General features: G+C 40.7%; 1 protein-coding gene across 8 annotated transcripts in view; it reads right to left on the bottom strand.

Annotated features, from left to right (window-relative positions):
- The window catches only part of NR3C1 (nuclear receptor subfamily 3 group C member 1), a 117623-nt gene that overhangs the window by 13695 nt on the left and 89998 nt on the right, over nucleotides 1-13930 (bottom strand). For all 8 annotated transcript variants that reach the window (XM_060635848.3, XM_060635845.3, XM_060635846.3 and 5 more), the window contains exons 4-7: nucleotides 9800-9916; nucleotides 5164-5442; nucleotides 4034-4178; nucleotides 6-136 (exon numbers count right to left, since the gene is read on the bottom strand). In XM_060635848.3, the coding sequence (XP_060491831.2) occupies nucleotides 6-136; nucleotides 4034-4178; nucleotides 5164-5442; nucleotides 9800-9916 (672 nt within the window). The remainder of the gene's footprint in view (nucleotides 1-5; nucleotides 137-4033; nucleotides 4179-5163; nucleotides 5443-9799; nucleotides 9917-13930) is intronic.

Raw genomic sequence — 13930 nt, 5'->3', positions numbered from 1 at the left:
CCAACCTGAAGAGAGAAGCAGTAAGGTTTTCATACAGAGATACTCTTCATAAGATACCTGAAGCCTGTGTAACTCAGAGGAAACAAACAGCATATGTTTACATTGTTCATACATGCAGGGTAGAGTCATTCTATGCCTGTGAAAGACAAATATCAGTGTTTGAGTTAGGAAAGAAATAGTGCTTGTTCCCCTGCCCAAAGGTAGACTTCTTTGTTTTATTTTGTAAAACTATGAACTTAAAAAGGAAAAGCTAACTGTTGCTATTAATGCTAATTCCCTAGAGTTAAGAACCACTATAGCACCTAAAGAGACCGTGGAACAATCTATGTTTACACCGGACAAATTATTCTTCTGTTGTGCATGCCACTTACTAAGTGTTTAGAATTGATTCATGCAGAACTTTACCAGTTGCTCCTTTAATTCAATGTTTCTTTTAATCCAAAGTTTTATGGCAGCATTTGCATTCAGGCCAGTTACACAAGACAGTTTTAGGTCTTACCCATTCAAAATCAAAAAGTATTTTTTTTCCACAGCATCACATCCTGAACACAGTTATGTGTGATTCTGTTTATAGTTTTGCAGAGGATCAGAAGTACACTAGAACTCAACTCTGGGATTTTTGAAGTTTCTTAACTTTTTTTGTTTTTTTTTTAAAAACTTATTTATTTTGAGAGAGACAATCTCAAGCAGGCTCTGCAGTATAGCTCCAACCCACAACCCTGAGATCATGACCTGAGCCGAAATCAAGAGTCAGACACCTGACTGACTGAGCCACCCAGGCGTCCCTGAAGTTTCTTAACTACTTTAATGACACTAAAAGCCTGAAACTGTGCTTGGTTCATGGTTTTTACAATACCTCAAGATTTTTGTTTGTCTCTGACAGAGAGTGATCTTGGATTTAGATTAAAAAAAGGTCACTATTTTTTTCTACTGAAGATACAGTTTGTTTCTTTATAGGATAAAATAACTCTGACAGGAACGGTATGCTGTGACAGTGATGACACAGGAGCTCACAGGACTCTTCAAATTTAAAATCTTCTCTTCCCAAAGAGGTACCTTCCCAATCTCCCAACAGGAATTAAGCATAAAATCCTTCCGGTAGGCTGTTAAAAACTATTTTTTACAACTGTAAGACCTAAAAACAACAGTGAGACTACCTGATAGCTACACAGGCAGATTTGGGGTGACAGTGTACCTTCAAATTGTGCCTGCCAGACGATGCACCAGGATGGAAACCAGTGGGCAGAGGGAACAGAGCAGCACAGACCCCAGAATGGGGAATAATAAGAACGCCCTCTACAAAACCACTCTTCCCGTCTGCTGTCTGTCCTCCAGCATGGCAGAACCCTGAGAAAAAGTCTGCAATTCCCACCTCGTGTAACAAATGCGTGCAGCACTCTCAGGTTATGCTGTGACCGCTTACCTCTAACTTTGAGTGCCCCCCAAATAAAAACCCTGAATTAATTTCCTAAAATAGAAGGATAAGTTGGTGTTTCATATAAGTCTCAGTTCACAGTTTTAAGCCCAATACTATGAGTTCAAGTTACTTTTTTTGGGAAGGGACGGTAAATAGCAAATGTTGCCAACATGATGTTTTTAAATAACTGTGGTTGGATTCCGAAATGTGCAACCAGTACTCAGGGAGTTTTGGTGTCTGAGTTAACTCACACGATTTCATGTATTCATTTGCTAATTAAATTTCTGATCAAACAACCAAAACCCTGTTCAACTGGGATATAGGAGTTTGAACAGCCCTCTTGCTGGTAATTGAAGGTGACGTCCTTCTCTGACACAGATTCCTAGGAGTGTGGGTCTGTCCAGGTCTGATAGAGCCAGGGGAGGGGACATCTGGCCCCTTCTGGGAATACAAAGAGGCGGGTCACTGCATGTACATTCCCCATACCTCCTGTCCTGTTGCTTCTCAGTGTGAAGCCTTGTCCTTCCCCTTTAGGTTTAACTCACCTCTAATTACACTTCCTCCCAGGAGCCATTAGTCACTTTAGCTGAAATAGACCCCTCCAGTATAAACTATCCCAATCTGAAATTATTTTATTTGGTAGTTACCTGTATGGAGGATATAAGCAATACAGGTCGGGAAAGCTTGTCTGTCTTGTTCTCAGCTACTCTGTCCCAGGCTTATTAGGAATGAGGAGTCAGTGGTGTTCCCTCTCATCCATCCTCCACCATGTTATCCTGTTTGAAAGCCTCCACTGGCCGCGGCTTCTCCTAGAATAACATCTAAACTCTGTTTCATGGCCTACAAGCCTCTGTTCTAGACTCATGGTATTTCCAGCCTTTGCCCTCACTTCTTCTGTCTGCAGGGCCCCCCACCTTTCACACAGCTTGTGCTTCTGTACTGTGTCATGCCCACTCCCTGGACCGGTGTTCTATGGTCCCTAAATCTAAAGTAGCAGGTGCCTGTCACTGCTCTCTTTGCCCAGGCACACTTTTATACCATGGTTCTCTAAAGTAATTTTGGTTATCTATTTCATTTTCCCCATTGGAATGTTAGCAGGTGCCACATCTATTGTGCTATTACAGCTCAAGCTCCTAAAAGAGAGTCTGGCACTTGGTAAGGACTCCTATCACTGAGAGAATACTGTGCTGGAAAATAAGTATCACTAATAGAGAAAGAACACCAACTTTAACTCAGGATTCATTTCAGCCAGGATTTCTAGACTCTAGGTTTTCTATGCACCTAGCTAGCCTGACGGCAGAAACGTGAAATCTCTGCTTTAGAGATTTCTGTCACAACGCCCAAGAATATCTTCAAAACTACCTGGAGCTAGTGTCATCCTGTCTCCTCTAAAACACTTAAAATAAAATAATGTGAGCTTACCACATTGTAAGGCAGGCTCTCCCACTGAGTACTGCTCATATAGATGTTTTTCTTGAGCTCCTACCCATTATTTCTGTGCCTGGCACACCCATAAGGCAAAACAGTATGTCTGTAGGCTGCCCTCCTCCATACCCTCCCTGTTCACTGACCAATGTCAATTTCCATTCTCCTTGCCCTCCTGGACATATTTAAAGTTGTCACTCCTAATTTTAATATGGCATCCAGTTCTTAACACAAACTGCTCACGATGGGTTGACTCATAGAGGGTGCAATGGGATTATTCTAATAACAGGGTTTAAGGTTTACATTGATTCGTCTGACCCCTGGTCAAAAGCACCCAGAGCTCACAATTAAAGAAATCTTCATTTCTTACTCTGCTCTGACCATAGGTATGTGTGGGAGAACTCCCTGTTTTCATTCTCATAAAAGAGAGAAGCTGTAGGCAAAAAATTATACTACAAGGTGGACAGTGATAAGAGCTAGGGATATACAGCACAGAGGTCTTATAAGGTGCTAAGAACATCATGAGTTAAGGGTATGCTTGAGGAATAGGTCATCTGAGTGGGGATGCCATGTCTATGAAAGAGAACAGTGAGAGAAAAGAAGCCAGGTTCTGGAAAGCCAGTAACCATGCTGAACATGCATGGCGTGGGCAGGGAGGACATCTGGGTGTTGCGGAAGTATGTGATGTGATCAAACTGTACTGTAGGAAGAAAAAAGTCAGAACATGATGGAGGGCACATCAGAGGCAGAAAACTAGTCAGGAAAAACTGCAATGAGGTCCACAGAACAGACACCCGAAATATTTCACAGATAGAAGCATAGGCCTAGAAAAGCATAGGTGGCTGATTTATCAAATCCTACAAGTCATAAACATGGAGTAGGCCTTGCCCTGGGAAGGGTCTGTACCTCCCACCTCCTTGGCCAAGATGTCCTCATCTATAGTCCCTATTGAATGTGAGATCAACTGATCCCAGAGATGCTCACTGTATTAAAAAGTACCCTTACATGTGTCCTGCCCCATGTACATCTGGTCTGCCAAAATGTACTGATAAACCACTCTCTTTCAAGTTTGCCCTGTTCTAAGAAACCTGGTAGAATGGATTCAGTTCTCAATGATCACGATAGCAATCCATCAGGAAAACATCAGCGGGATAAAACAAAAAACAAAAAACAGACTCCCAAATAACTTACTCATTAATAACCAGATCAGGAGCAAAACACAGCATGTTCGCACTTGATTGTCTATATGATCTCCACCCCAGGGCAAATGCCATGAGGAACATCCATGAATATTGCAGTAGGGTCATTTGGTCATCCAGGTGTAAGTTCCTGAATCCTGAATTAAGAGAAGTAAAGGTTATGAGGAAACACTCGGTGCTGAAGATCATCTCTTTGGGAACTGCCACAGACCAGAACCCCTAAGAGACAGAGGAAATGAAGTAACACCAAGGGGGCACAGTTCTCCTTTGTCATCCCCAAAGCCTTTGGTGCTTTTTAACAGCATCCGGTACAATGTAACTTACTGTCACTTTTTCCCTATTTAAACAATATGAACTAAATAGTAAAACCCAGAGTCCTGACTTGGTACATTACACAGTCAATGAATTTAATTTTAAAAATTCCCCCTGACAGTAACACCTCTTTCCCTCTTGACAGAGTAGAGATGACAGAGGTCAGGTGACTTCATTCTTGTCCTGTCTCTTTTCTGTGTGAACATAAGCTTATTGATTCTCCTTTAGCTGTAAAGTCTGGGCTGACACTAATGTTGACCTCTTATGTCCCATCTACATCAAGTTCCCATAGGGGGACTTTTATCTCATATGATCCTAAAAATGAGACTAATGAAGATTTACATTCAACATATATCATGTTACATAGTTAAGAGTTAAAAATCATTCTACTTTACCTTGAGAAAGGGTCACGACACCGTGTTTTTACAGATTTTACAAATAACCTGATTTTTTAAAGTGACACACTGAAGGAAAACCAACTGAGTTCTTACAAGTACGCATTTCCCCCCCCACTAGACTTGGGTGTAAAAGGAATTTCTGAGTAAATCCTGTGCCCCTAGTTCTGATATTACACCATCCTGCTTGAAAATGCTCTGAGCAACAGTGTGAAGAAGCTGGGAGGAGCATACAGGTTTTATTATAAACTCTCCACTCCCAGCTTTTCCAGCCTCTCCCCTTGTTAGGCCCCAGAACTGAGGAAGAGAAAGCAGGACGCACAGTGGGAGCTGGCTGACAAACAGCCAGAGTGCTGCGTCTGTTTAAGACGATGCAAAGCTTTATACCTTAGCTGTGTCCTCCCCTGCATCTTACCTGGTATCGCCTTGGCCCATTTCACTGCTGCAATCACTTGCCTCCCGCCTAACATGTTGAGTGTGGTCATGATCCGCCAAGTCGAATCTGGCATTGAGCTATCATACCCTGCGTATAACACCTCGGGTTCGATGACCTCCAGCAGGGACACCAGGGTAGGGGTGAGCTGTGGTAATGTTGCAGGAACTACCGTTTTGTTAGCAGGGTTTTCAGAAGTTTCTTGGGACACTCCTGGGGTGGCCTGCTGAATTCCTTTTATCTTTTTCTTTGTTTTTCGAGCTGTGGGTGTTTAAAAAATATATACACAGAGTGAGTTTTACTGGGAAGGTCTGGGTGACAGAGTTTATTCAAGAAGTATTTTAATTTCTGAAACTATTCAGCAATTATAAAGTGAAATAGAAGAGGAAAAAGCAGAGTCAAGAGGAATCCATTTGTATATGAAGCCACGTCATACCGGATACAAAATTAAGTGTCTTTTGGGGTGCCTGGGTGGCTCAGTCGGCTGAGCATCTGACTTCAGCTCAGGTCATGATCTCGCAGTTTGTGAGTTTGAGCCCCACGTCTGGCTCTGTGCTGACAGCTCGGAGCCTGAAACGGATTCTGTGCCTCCCTCTCTCTCTGCCCCTCCCCCACTCACACTCTGTGTCTCCCCCTCTCTCTCAAAAATAAACATTAAAAAAATTAAAAATTGGGGCGCGTGGGTGGTTCAGTTGGTTGAGTGTCCGACTTTGGTTCAGGTCATGATCTCCCAGCTTGTGAGTTCGAGCCCTGCACCGGGCTCTGTGCTGACAGCTCAGAGCCTGGAGCTTGCTTTGGATTCTGTGTCTCCCTCTCTCTGCACCTAACCCACTCGCATTCTGTCTCTCTCTCAAAAATAAATAAACATCATAATTAAGTGTCTTTCAATGTTATGTGAAAACAATCTAAACAAATCACTTATACAGATTCTTATATGAATTAATTTCTCACTCTCACTCCTAAGTGGAAATTGTCATCAGTTTAATAAGGCAATACTTTTACTAGCAGTTGAAAGAAAGATCCTAAGTTCCTAACAGCAGACTAGAAGCTGTGGCTAAGGGTTCATCTACATGATGGCATATATAATGAAGCGAGGCATACTAAAACCTAGCATAAATTCCCCTTCTTCGCAAGATAGTATTAAGATGACACTGCAGATCATATGCTAGAAGCACTATTAATTTCAATAGCAGAAAAGTCCAGTTTTTACATTTATATGATGGATACTGCTTAGGTCTAAAAACATCTGGGAGATGAAGACAAGAACTTTATATTTCTTTACATACATTATCGGGGGGGATTTACCTTTTGTAGGAGATTTATATTGATGACCTGATAAACCTAAAGCATCTACTTTCATATCATATACAAAGTATATACAAAGTAAAGCTATCTTTCCATCTTTGACTTAGTCTGGAATAGTGTAATCAAATTACAACATGGATTCCATAGATTATTTAGTAAACATATACACACTCTTAAACTTACATGTTGTATGAAATTACGTGTTTTAGTAACAAATAAGAATTTCTTTTTTGGTGCACCTGCTGCTGAAGGGAACGCAGTATTGTTCAAAAGGAAGGTCTCAGAGATCCAAGGAAGGGCAATGAATATAATTCATATGAAAGAAGAAATGTACCTGCCTCACTTATCAGGGATACAAAACATTTTTGCTCAGAGAAAAGTAAATACTAATCACCTTTTGAAATAATTAGTAGATTCTTTGCCCTTAAAATGATAGAATGGTCTCATTGTGCGTGGTGTTGAATGTGCTAGTGAGAAATTAGAAATTTTTATGTCACATCTCAAAACAGAGAAGGGATTGGGGCAGGTCCATTCTCATTTTACCACGCTCTGTTGAAACACACTATGGTGTAGTAGTAAACAGCATAAATCTGAAACAATCATGGCTGAGTTTAAACCCTGGCTCTGCCATGCAGTAGCTGGGATCTCACAGTTATTCCGTGGGCCTTAGCTTTCCTCTTCTACAAAATGAGGGTAATATTGGTACCTTGCTCTGAGGGTGGTTGAGAATTAAATCAGTTAAGACACGTACAATGCTTAGAACAGGTGGTGGCACACACCAAGTGCTACGGAAGGACTATCATTACCTCAACTGGTGGCAGAATATGGCTTTAGAGTATTTTCAATGTAGACAGTAAAAGTACACAGAGGAGCAGTACAGTTTAAAAAAGCGAGTGCTACAATACATAAGGAAACACGTGAAACAACCAAAGGTTTAGGAAACCCACATTTCAAAATCCTGGCAAGTACTCCATTGGGAAGATAATGACAGAGAACATCCTTTCCCAAATCAACACACTGAAACAATAAGCTGAAGACCTCAATCAACCATGGCTCAGAACCTACACTCCAGAGAACAGGAGAAAGGACAGTGACAAACTGGTGGATTTTTAAAAATCTTCTGTGCTCAGTTGATAATTTCTTACTGTTTAGCTATTGCCCGAAATGAGAGAACTAAGGCTTTTGAATAAAGCTCAAAATACTGACTAGAGCAAGAATGAGTGCTGATATGTTTTCATAGAACTTTAGCAAGAAGTGGTTAATTGAATTAGTTAAGCAATCACTATTTTCAAGCACTTTGCTAAGATTTCTACTCTATATAAAGTTTGACTCCTTGGAATATATAGATTATCAGTCAATTTCTGATCTCTACAGAAGTGTTCAGAAGTCTGTGACAGTTGAAAACTTAGCTTAAGTTTTAAGTTTGGGAACATGTGGGTGGCTCAGCTGGTGAAGCATCCAAACTCTTGATTTTTGCTCACATCATGAATTAAGCCCCACGCTAAGTGTAGAGCCTGCTTACAATTTTCTCACATGTGCTCTCTCAAAAAAAAAAAAAAAAAAAGTATGAAATCTGATAATGTCACAAACCTCCTTGCCTGTTAAGTTCCACCTGACTCTTCATACCAAAAATAAAACTAGGGGCGCCTGGGTGGCTCAGTTGAGCATCTGACTCTTGGTTTTGGCTCAGGCCATGATCTCAGGGTTAGTGGGATTGAGCCCCATGTGGGGCTCTGCACAGGCTCTGTGGAGCCTGCTTGGGATTCCCTGTCCCTCTCTGTCTACCCCTTTCCCTGGTCACACTATCTTTCAAAATGGATAAACTTAAAAAAAAAAAAAAAGACAACTATAATTTGGAATGATTATGATATACTTTAAAATGAAGTTAAGAAAACATTAAGGATTACCCTTAAAAAACTTACCTGTACTCAAATGCCAGGCACTTTAAGCACTGAAGAAGGCTGCTTTATAGCAAATCTTGAGAATTACTTGGTATAGGAGCAAGAGTACCAAAATACACCACTTCTGGTATTAAGTTACATTTACGAATTTCATCTTTTTTGCTATTGAAGTACTATGAAAAAGTGAAGATGATGCTGTGTATGTGAGTTGAGGAATTAAGACTCTTCATAGCCATACCCATTAATCTACTTCATATTTAAAAACAGGTGCACACATGGCTTGTGCAGATCGTGCCAACGGTCAGTCCCTCTTTTACCAAAAGAGTCACACACTTACTGTTCTCCCTCCAACATCACAGTGTGTTATTTGGATTACTTCTACAGTCATTCAATTGGTCTCTCTGAGATCAGTCTTTCTAAAAGGTGAATCTGATTGTGTCCCACTTTGGTTTTTACATAACTCCTTCTAACTCAGCTTTTCTAGATTGAATCTTGCTTCTTCCAAGGAACCGTTCTCAGCTTTCCAGGACAGGAGGAGGTGACCCTCCTCTTGCTCCTGCTCCAGTTCCTTCTGTAGTGTGCCACACCATTTTGTGATGGGCTCTGCAACCTAAGTCGACAGTGACTCCTTAAAACAGGCACCACATTATTTGACTGATGTGCACCGCCTGCCTCCTTGGCAGGTTTGAGCAGGAAAGTGCTACTGTCACAGCAAATACGAAGCACATGTGTGATTCCGGCACCACCACTACCTTCATGGAGTTTGCCCTGTCAACTAAAGGAGAATTCCAAATGTTTTTCAAAGGGAAGTTTTCAAATGGGGAGACCAATGTTAGTCATACAACTTTATATAAACAGGGCTATGAAACTCAAACTTAGAACTAGCTTCAGGTTTCTTCTTTACCTGAAAAGCAAAACAAACAAAACCCATCCAATACCTCCTTGAGGAGTTTCCCCCAGCCCAGGAAGATTTATCATCTACCTGCATCTGTCTAGCTATAGAGCCGAGTAAAAGGTAAATGATACAAAACGCACATGTAAGTACATCTGACAGAGAAACATTTTCAACTCTAGGGAACAGTTTTGAGGCCGAAGAAAGGGAGGAGAGAAAGCTGTAAGTAATGTTGCTTCACGTGTTTAAGTTCCATTTTTTTACCTAATTTACTTGCTCAGTGGACAGTCTGGCTATAATGAATTCCGTGTGTGTAGTACGAGCTGGTGAAAAAACTCAAGTGGAATATGAAATATTCACAAAAATCCTACTCAATAAAGCAGTAATATAAAATGATGTTAGCCAAGCACATATATATTGCAACGACTAAATTATTACTTTTGCTCACTTATATCGTGAAAAGGAAAATGACGAATTTTTATATGATGCAGAGACATTTCCTTTCAGGTGTTTACATTACCTTCCAGGTTCATTCCAGCCTGGAGACATTTTCGATAGCGGCATGCTGGACAGTTTTTTCTTCGAATCTTATCAATGATACAATCATTTCTTCCAGCACAAAGATAATTGTGCTGTCCTAGACAGAAAACAAAGGCACTGTTAAAATTTCCCAGGTTATAAGGGATCTTTTTATGACGAGACTCATTGCCCTTTTGTTTTGGGCTGACCACGGGCAGGGACCACAGGCAGTGATGAAGAAAGATGTACTTGCTTCCACTCCCATTACAGAGTTGTGAGGTCACCTAAAAATGTCTCTTTCTTATTCCGCTCAACAAATAAACATAGTTCATGAAAAATACTGCAGTACCCATACAGAAAAGTGCACAGATTGTTAAGTGTAGCATCTCCTATGTTTTCACAAACTGAACACTGCCATGTAATCGGCTCTCTGGTCAAGAAGAACAGTACTCCACCAGTAGTCTTCTAGGCCCTTTCCAGTCACTACCCTCCTCCAAGGTAACCCTGTTCTGCATTACAGGAGAAACTGTTTAAAGTACAGTTTGACAGAGAGGATGTCTTAAGTCACTATTTCATTATGACTTCTGACTTAATGCTAAGGAAGGTTAAACAAAGAGGAAACTGCTTTCAAAATACTCAAAGAACCCCACACGGAAAATGACTTTCCCTCAACATTATGCCACCATATGCAAATGGAGCGTGCTCCCCCTTCAAGTCTAAGTGACAGGGAACAAACTTAATCTTGAATGTTAAGATTGGCAACAACTAGTGAGGGAAATCACACACCTGGCAAACTACCGTATATAGATCTTACAGATATTTGTTCATATGTCACATGCACTGTAGAATGTAAGTGTTTAAATCCACCACCGACTCCAAATATTAGACTGTCACTGTCTATACAATCTTCTGGCACCTAGTATTTAATAATGTGTGGTAAGAGGTACAAAGTGCAGTTTTCACCTAGCAAAAAAAATTAAAATGGAAAGACTGATACCCTTACCCACCCCAAAAAGTGCTTTCTTGTAGTTTTCTTTTAATCTGGCTATTGAGTGTCAAAGAAAATATCTCAGGATCTGCTGGCCTGGCAAAAACTGAAAAGATCCTCCTGCACAACACCACTGTGGCTATGCACAGGACCACAACGGGGCATTTCTCTTCTCAAAAAGAAATCGCATTCAGAGACAAGAGAAAAATCATCATCAGCTCACTAGGTTGAATATATCTTGTTCTGATTTCTGGGAAAAGATCCCTTCTGCACAGGACTGCCTACTACTTGGATGGAAACAAACCGTATTCCCTTCTTCATAAGAAGATAAATCACAGTGCTATGAGGCGTGCATTTTGAGTAGATGGTTAACTATATCAGGTTCAGTTCTTTGTGAGGAGTAGGCCACCGGGCTGACCGATGGCCTACAGTTGAGCTTTGTTCCAGAGCTGCTCCTTTCTCCAATGCCCAATGTCTTATACCAGCTGTTACCGCCCCCGGAATCCCAGCTCTACCACTTAAACTCTCAGCCTCAGTTTCCTTGATCAAATAGGACCAGAACAGCATTTAAGAGCTCACAGAGCCCTTAATACAATGGTATGATGTACATAAAACATAATGCTTGGTCTATGGGACATTAAAGGTAATGGATGTCTATCATCATTATGACCCACCAACAAAGATTACATGTACTTTTGTGTACAGGAGATATAAGTAAAAGGGACTTGGTGGAAGGGGGGACATCACGGAACTAGTATACATGAAAAGACATGAAGCTACCCAAAGTTTTCTTCTGTATGTAGAGAAGTGACTCCCAGAATACAGACTTAAAAAAACTCAAGATATCTACCCTTGATCTGGGTTGTATGGATAAAACTTCTTAAAAATTGCTGAAATGTTCAGGTATTTATCCTATGCCAATTTGGGGGGGGGGTAACCTAGTATTTCCAGCAGGTGCCAAAAATGGACTGCTAAGTATGATACAGACCTTAGAAACTACATCTCTGTAATGAAAACATCTCCATCCTGTGTAGAGAGGAAAAGTAGAACTGCTCCGAGTTAGGTTGTCAAAGGATTACAGAATTTTAGAGCTGGAAGGGATGTTGGAGAAAATGAAAGTCCAAATATAGGATTTACTTAACATAGTCCACAGTTAAACCTTCCCCTACTAATTATGTAATCGAGCCACCATACTTAACTGAAATACTTAAACGCTAAATAAACATTTTGAAACGGGACAGCTCATATTCTATGAAATTTCTACCTAAAAACAAGCATAAGAATTTAATTCTAAAGCAGGGGGTAAGCCCTGAGGGCATATGGCTAGGTTTAGCTTTTTTTCTTGTTTTTTTTTTTTTTTACTTTTCTTTTTTACTTTTTAAAGGGTATTGAAAGCTTTTGAAGTAAGCTTGCACTCTCTAACCTTCCTTGACCCAAATGTCTTCTATTTGCCAGAAGGACACATACTTGGTCCGTATAGGCATTTACATTTATAGTCCTGTTTTAAAGAATTTTTCATTCTCCTCCATTTTAATTAAAATATTTTTTTAAATACCCTTTTTTTTTCTTCTAAGGTTCCACGGGCTCTTTCTGAATTTCACTTGCAGAAATTAATTTGCCAGTATTATTGTATATTGGATTACCTCTACCACTGCATTTATACCATGGAGATAACTCAGGACTTAAAGTGCTGAGACAGGGGCACCTGGGTGGCTCAGTCATTTAAGCATGTGACTTCGGCTCAGGTCATGATCTTGCAGTTCACGGGATTGAGCCCCACGTCTGGCTCTGTGCTGACAGCTCGGAACCTGGAGTCTGCTTCAGCTTCTGGGTCTCCCCCTCTCTCTACCCCTCCCCTGCTCCCATTCTGTCTCTCTCTCTCTCCTCTTCTCAGAAATAAACAAAAACATTTAAAATAAAGTGCTGAAGTAAAGTGCAGACAAGAAAAAGCTTCATTCTCTTGGGTCCGTGGTGAATAAGGTCTACTTTGTTAGAGGCAGTAGAATACGCAGGGGTGGGCTTTCCTTAGCACTACTCAATAGTTGGGGGCTCCTACCTGGTCAAAGCCTGCCTCCCTGTGCTCCATGTGGGGTAACAGGAGGAGTTTTATAGTTAGCTCATGGATTAAAAAGTAATCCAAACAAAAGAAAATGACTCATCTAACTCTTAAGGATATGCAAACAGAACTTGAGGCAAATAATAATAATCTTTCTCATACTGTGGATGGATAATTACACTTCTTTAAAAATTAACATACTCAGAGCTTTAGGTAATCCATTCATGCGACACCACCTTCAAACAGCTTTATAAATAACTAAAGTACATGATTTTTTCCCAAGAGGATTTTAGAGTAATTTCCAATACTAATTTGCTATGGAATGAATTTCTCTTTAAGGAGTTGATGTGACTGCCCTTGTCAGCAGACTGAATCTATAACCAGGGTACAGTTTTTATTAGTATTCATATGATGAAATCAGCTTCTCTACATTACCTTCTTTCTCTATCTCCTCAGGCTGTTTATCACTTGCTTCTTACCTCTTTCCTGGAAACTTTGAACTCCTCTCTCACTTCAAGCAGACCGTGACCACCCAGAGGGTGGGGACCAGGTCTTATGTGGACTTGATACCACTTAGCACAGTGCCTGACTCAACAGGAAGAGAAACCCACCCAGACTTTCCCCTCATAGTTCTTACTGTCCCTCATTTTTTGTCAGACTGGAATAGTCGGTGGTTTTAAAACCAACTACTTCATGGGAGTTAAAGCCCATGATTCTCACACAATGAATGTTAGGTTTGGGCAGTAATGTAACACCACCATTTCCCATGACAGCACTTTCTTACCGTTACCTTCTGTTATCTGACCAAACTCCCTCTCCTTAACTTATACTTTTCTATTTTATTCTAGTTCTGTTTGTGTTGTTGTTTTATTCAAGTTAGTTAACATACAGTGTAGTCCTGGATTCAGGAGTAGAACCCAGTGATTCATCACTTACGTGTAACACATCACTTTTACATTACGTGTAATTCATCACTTACGTGTAACACGAGTACATTACGTGTACTCATCTCAGCAAGTGTCCTCCTTAATGCCCATCACCCATTTAGCCCATCCCCCCACCCACCTTCCCTCCGGCAACCCTCAGTT

This window comes from Panthera onca, chromosome A1 (assembly GCF_046562875.1).
Source record: "Panthera onca isolate mPanOnc1 chromosome A1, mPanOnc1 haplotype 2, whole genome shotgun sequence".
NCBI classification, from domain to species: Eukaryota; Metazoa; Chordata; class Mammalia; order Carnivora; family Felidae; genus Panthera; species Panthera onca.
This window is presented reverse-complemented; position numbering and strand designations above follow the sequence as displayed.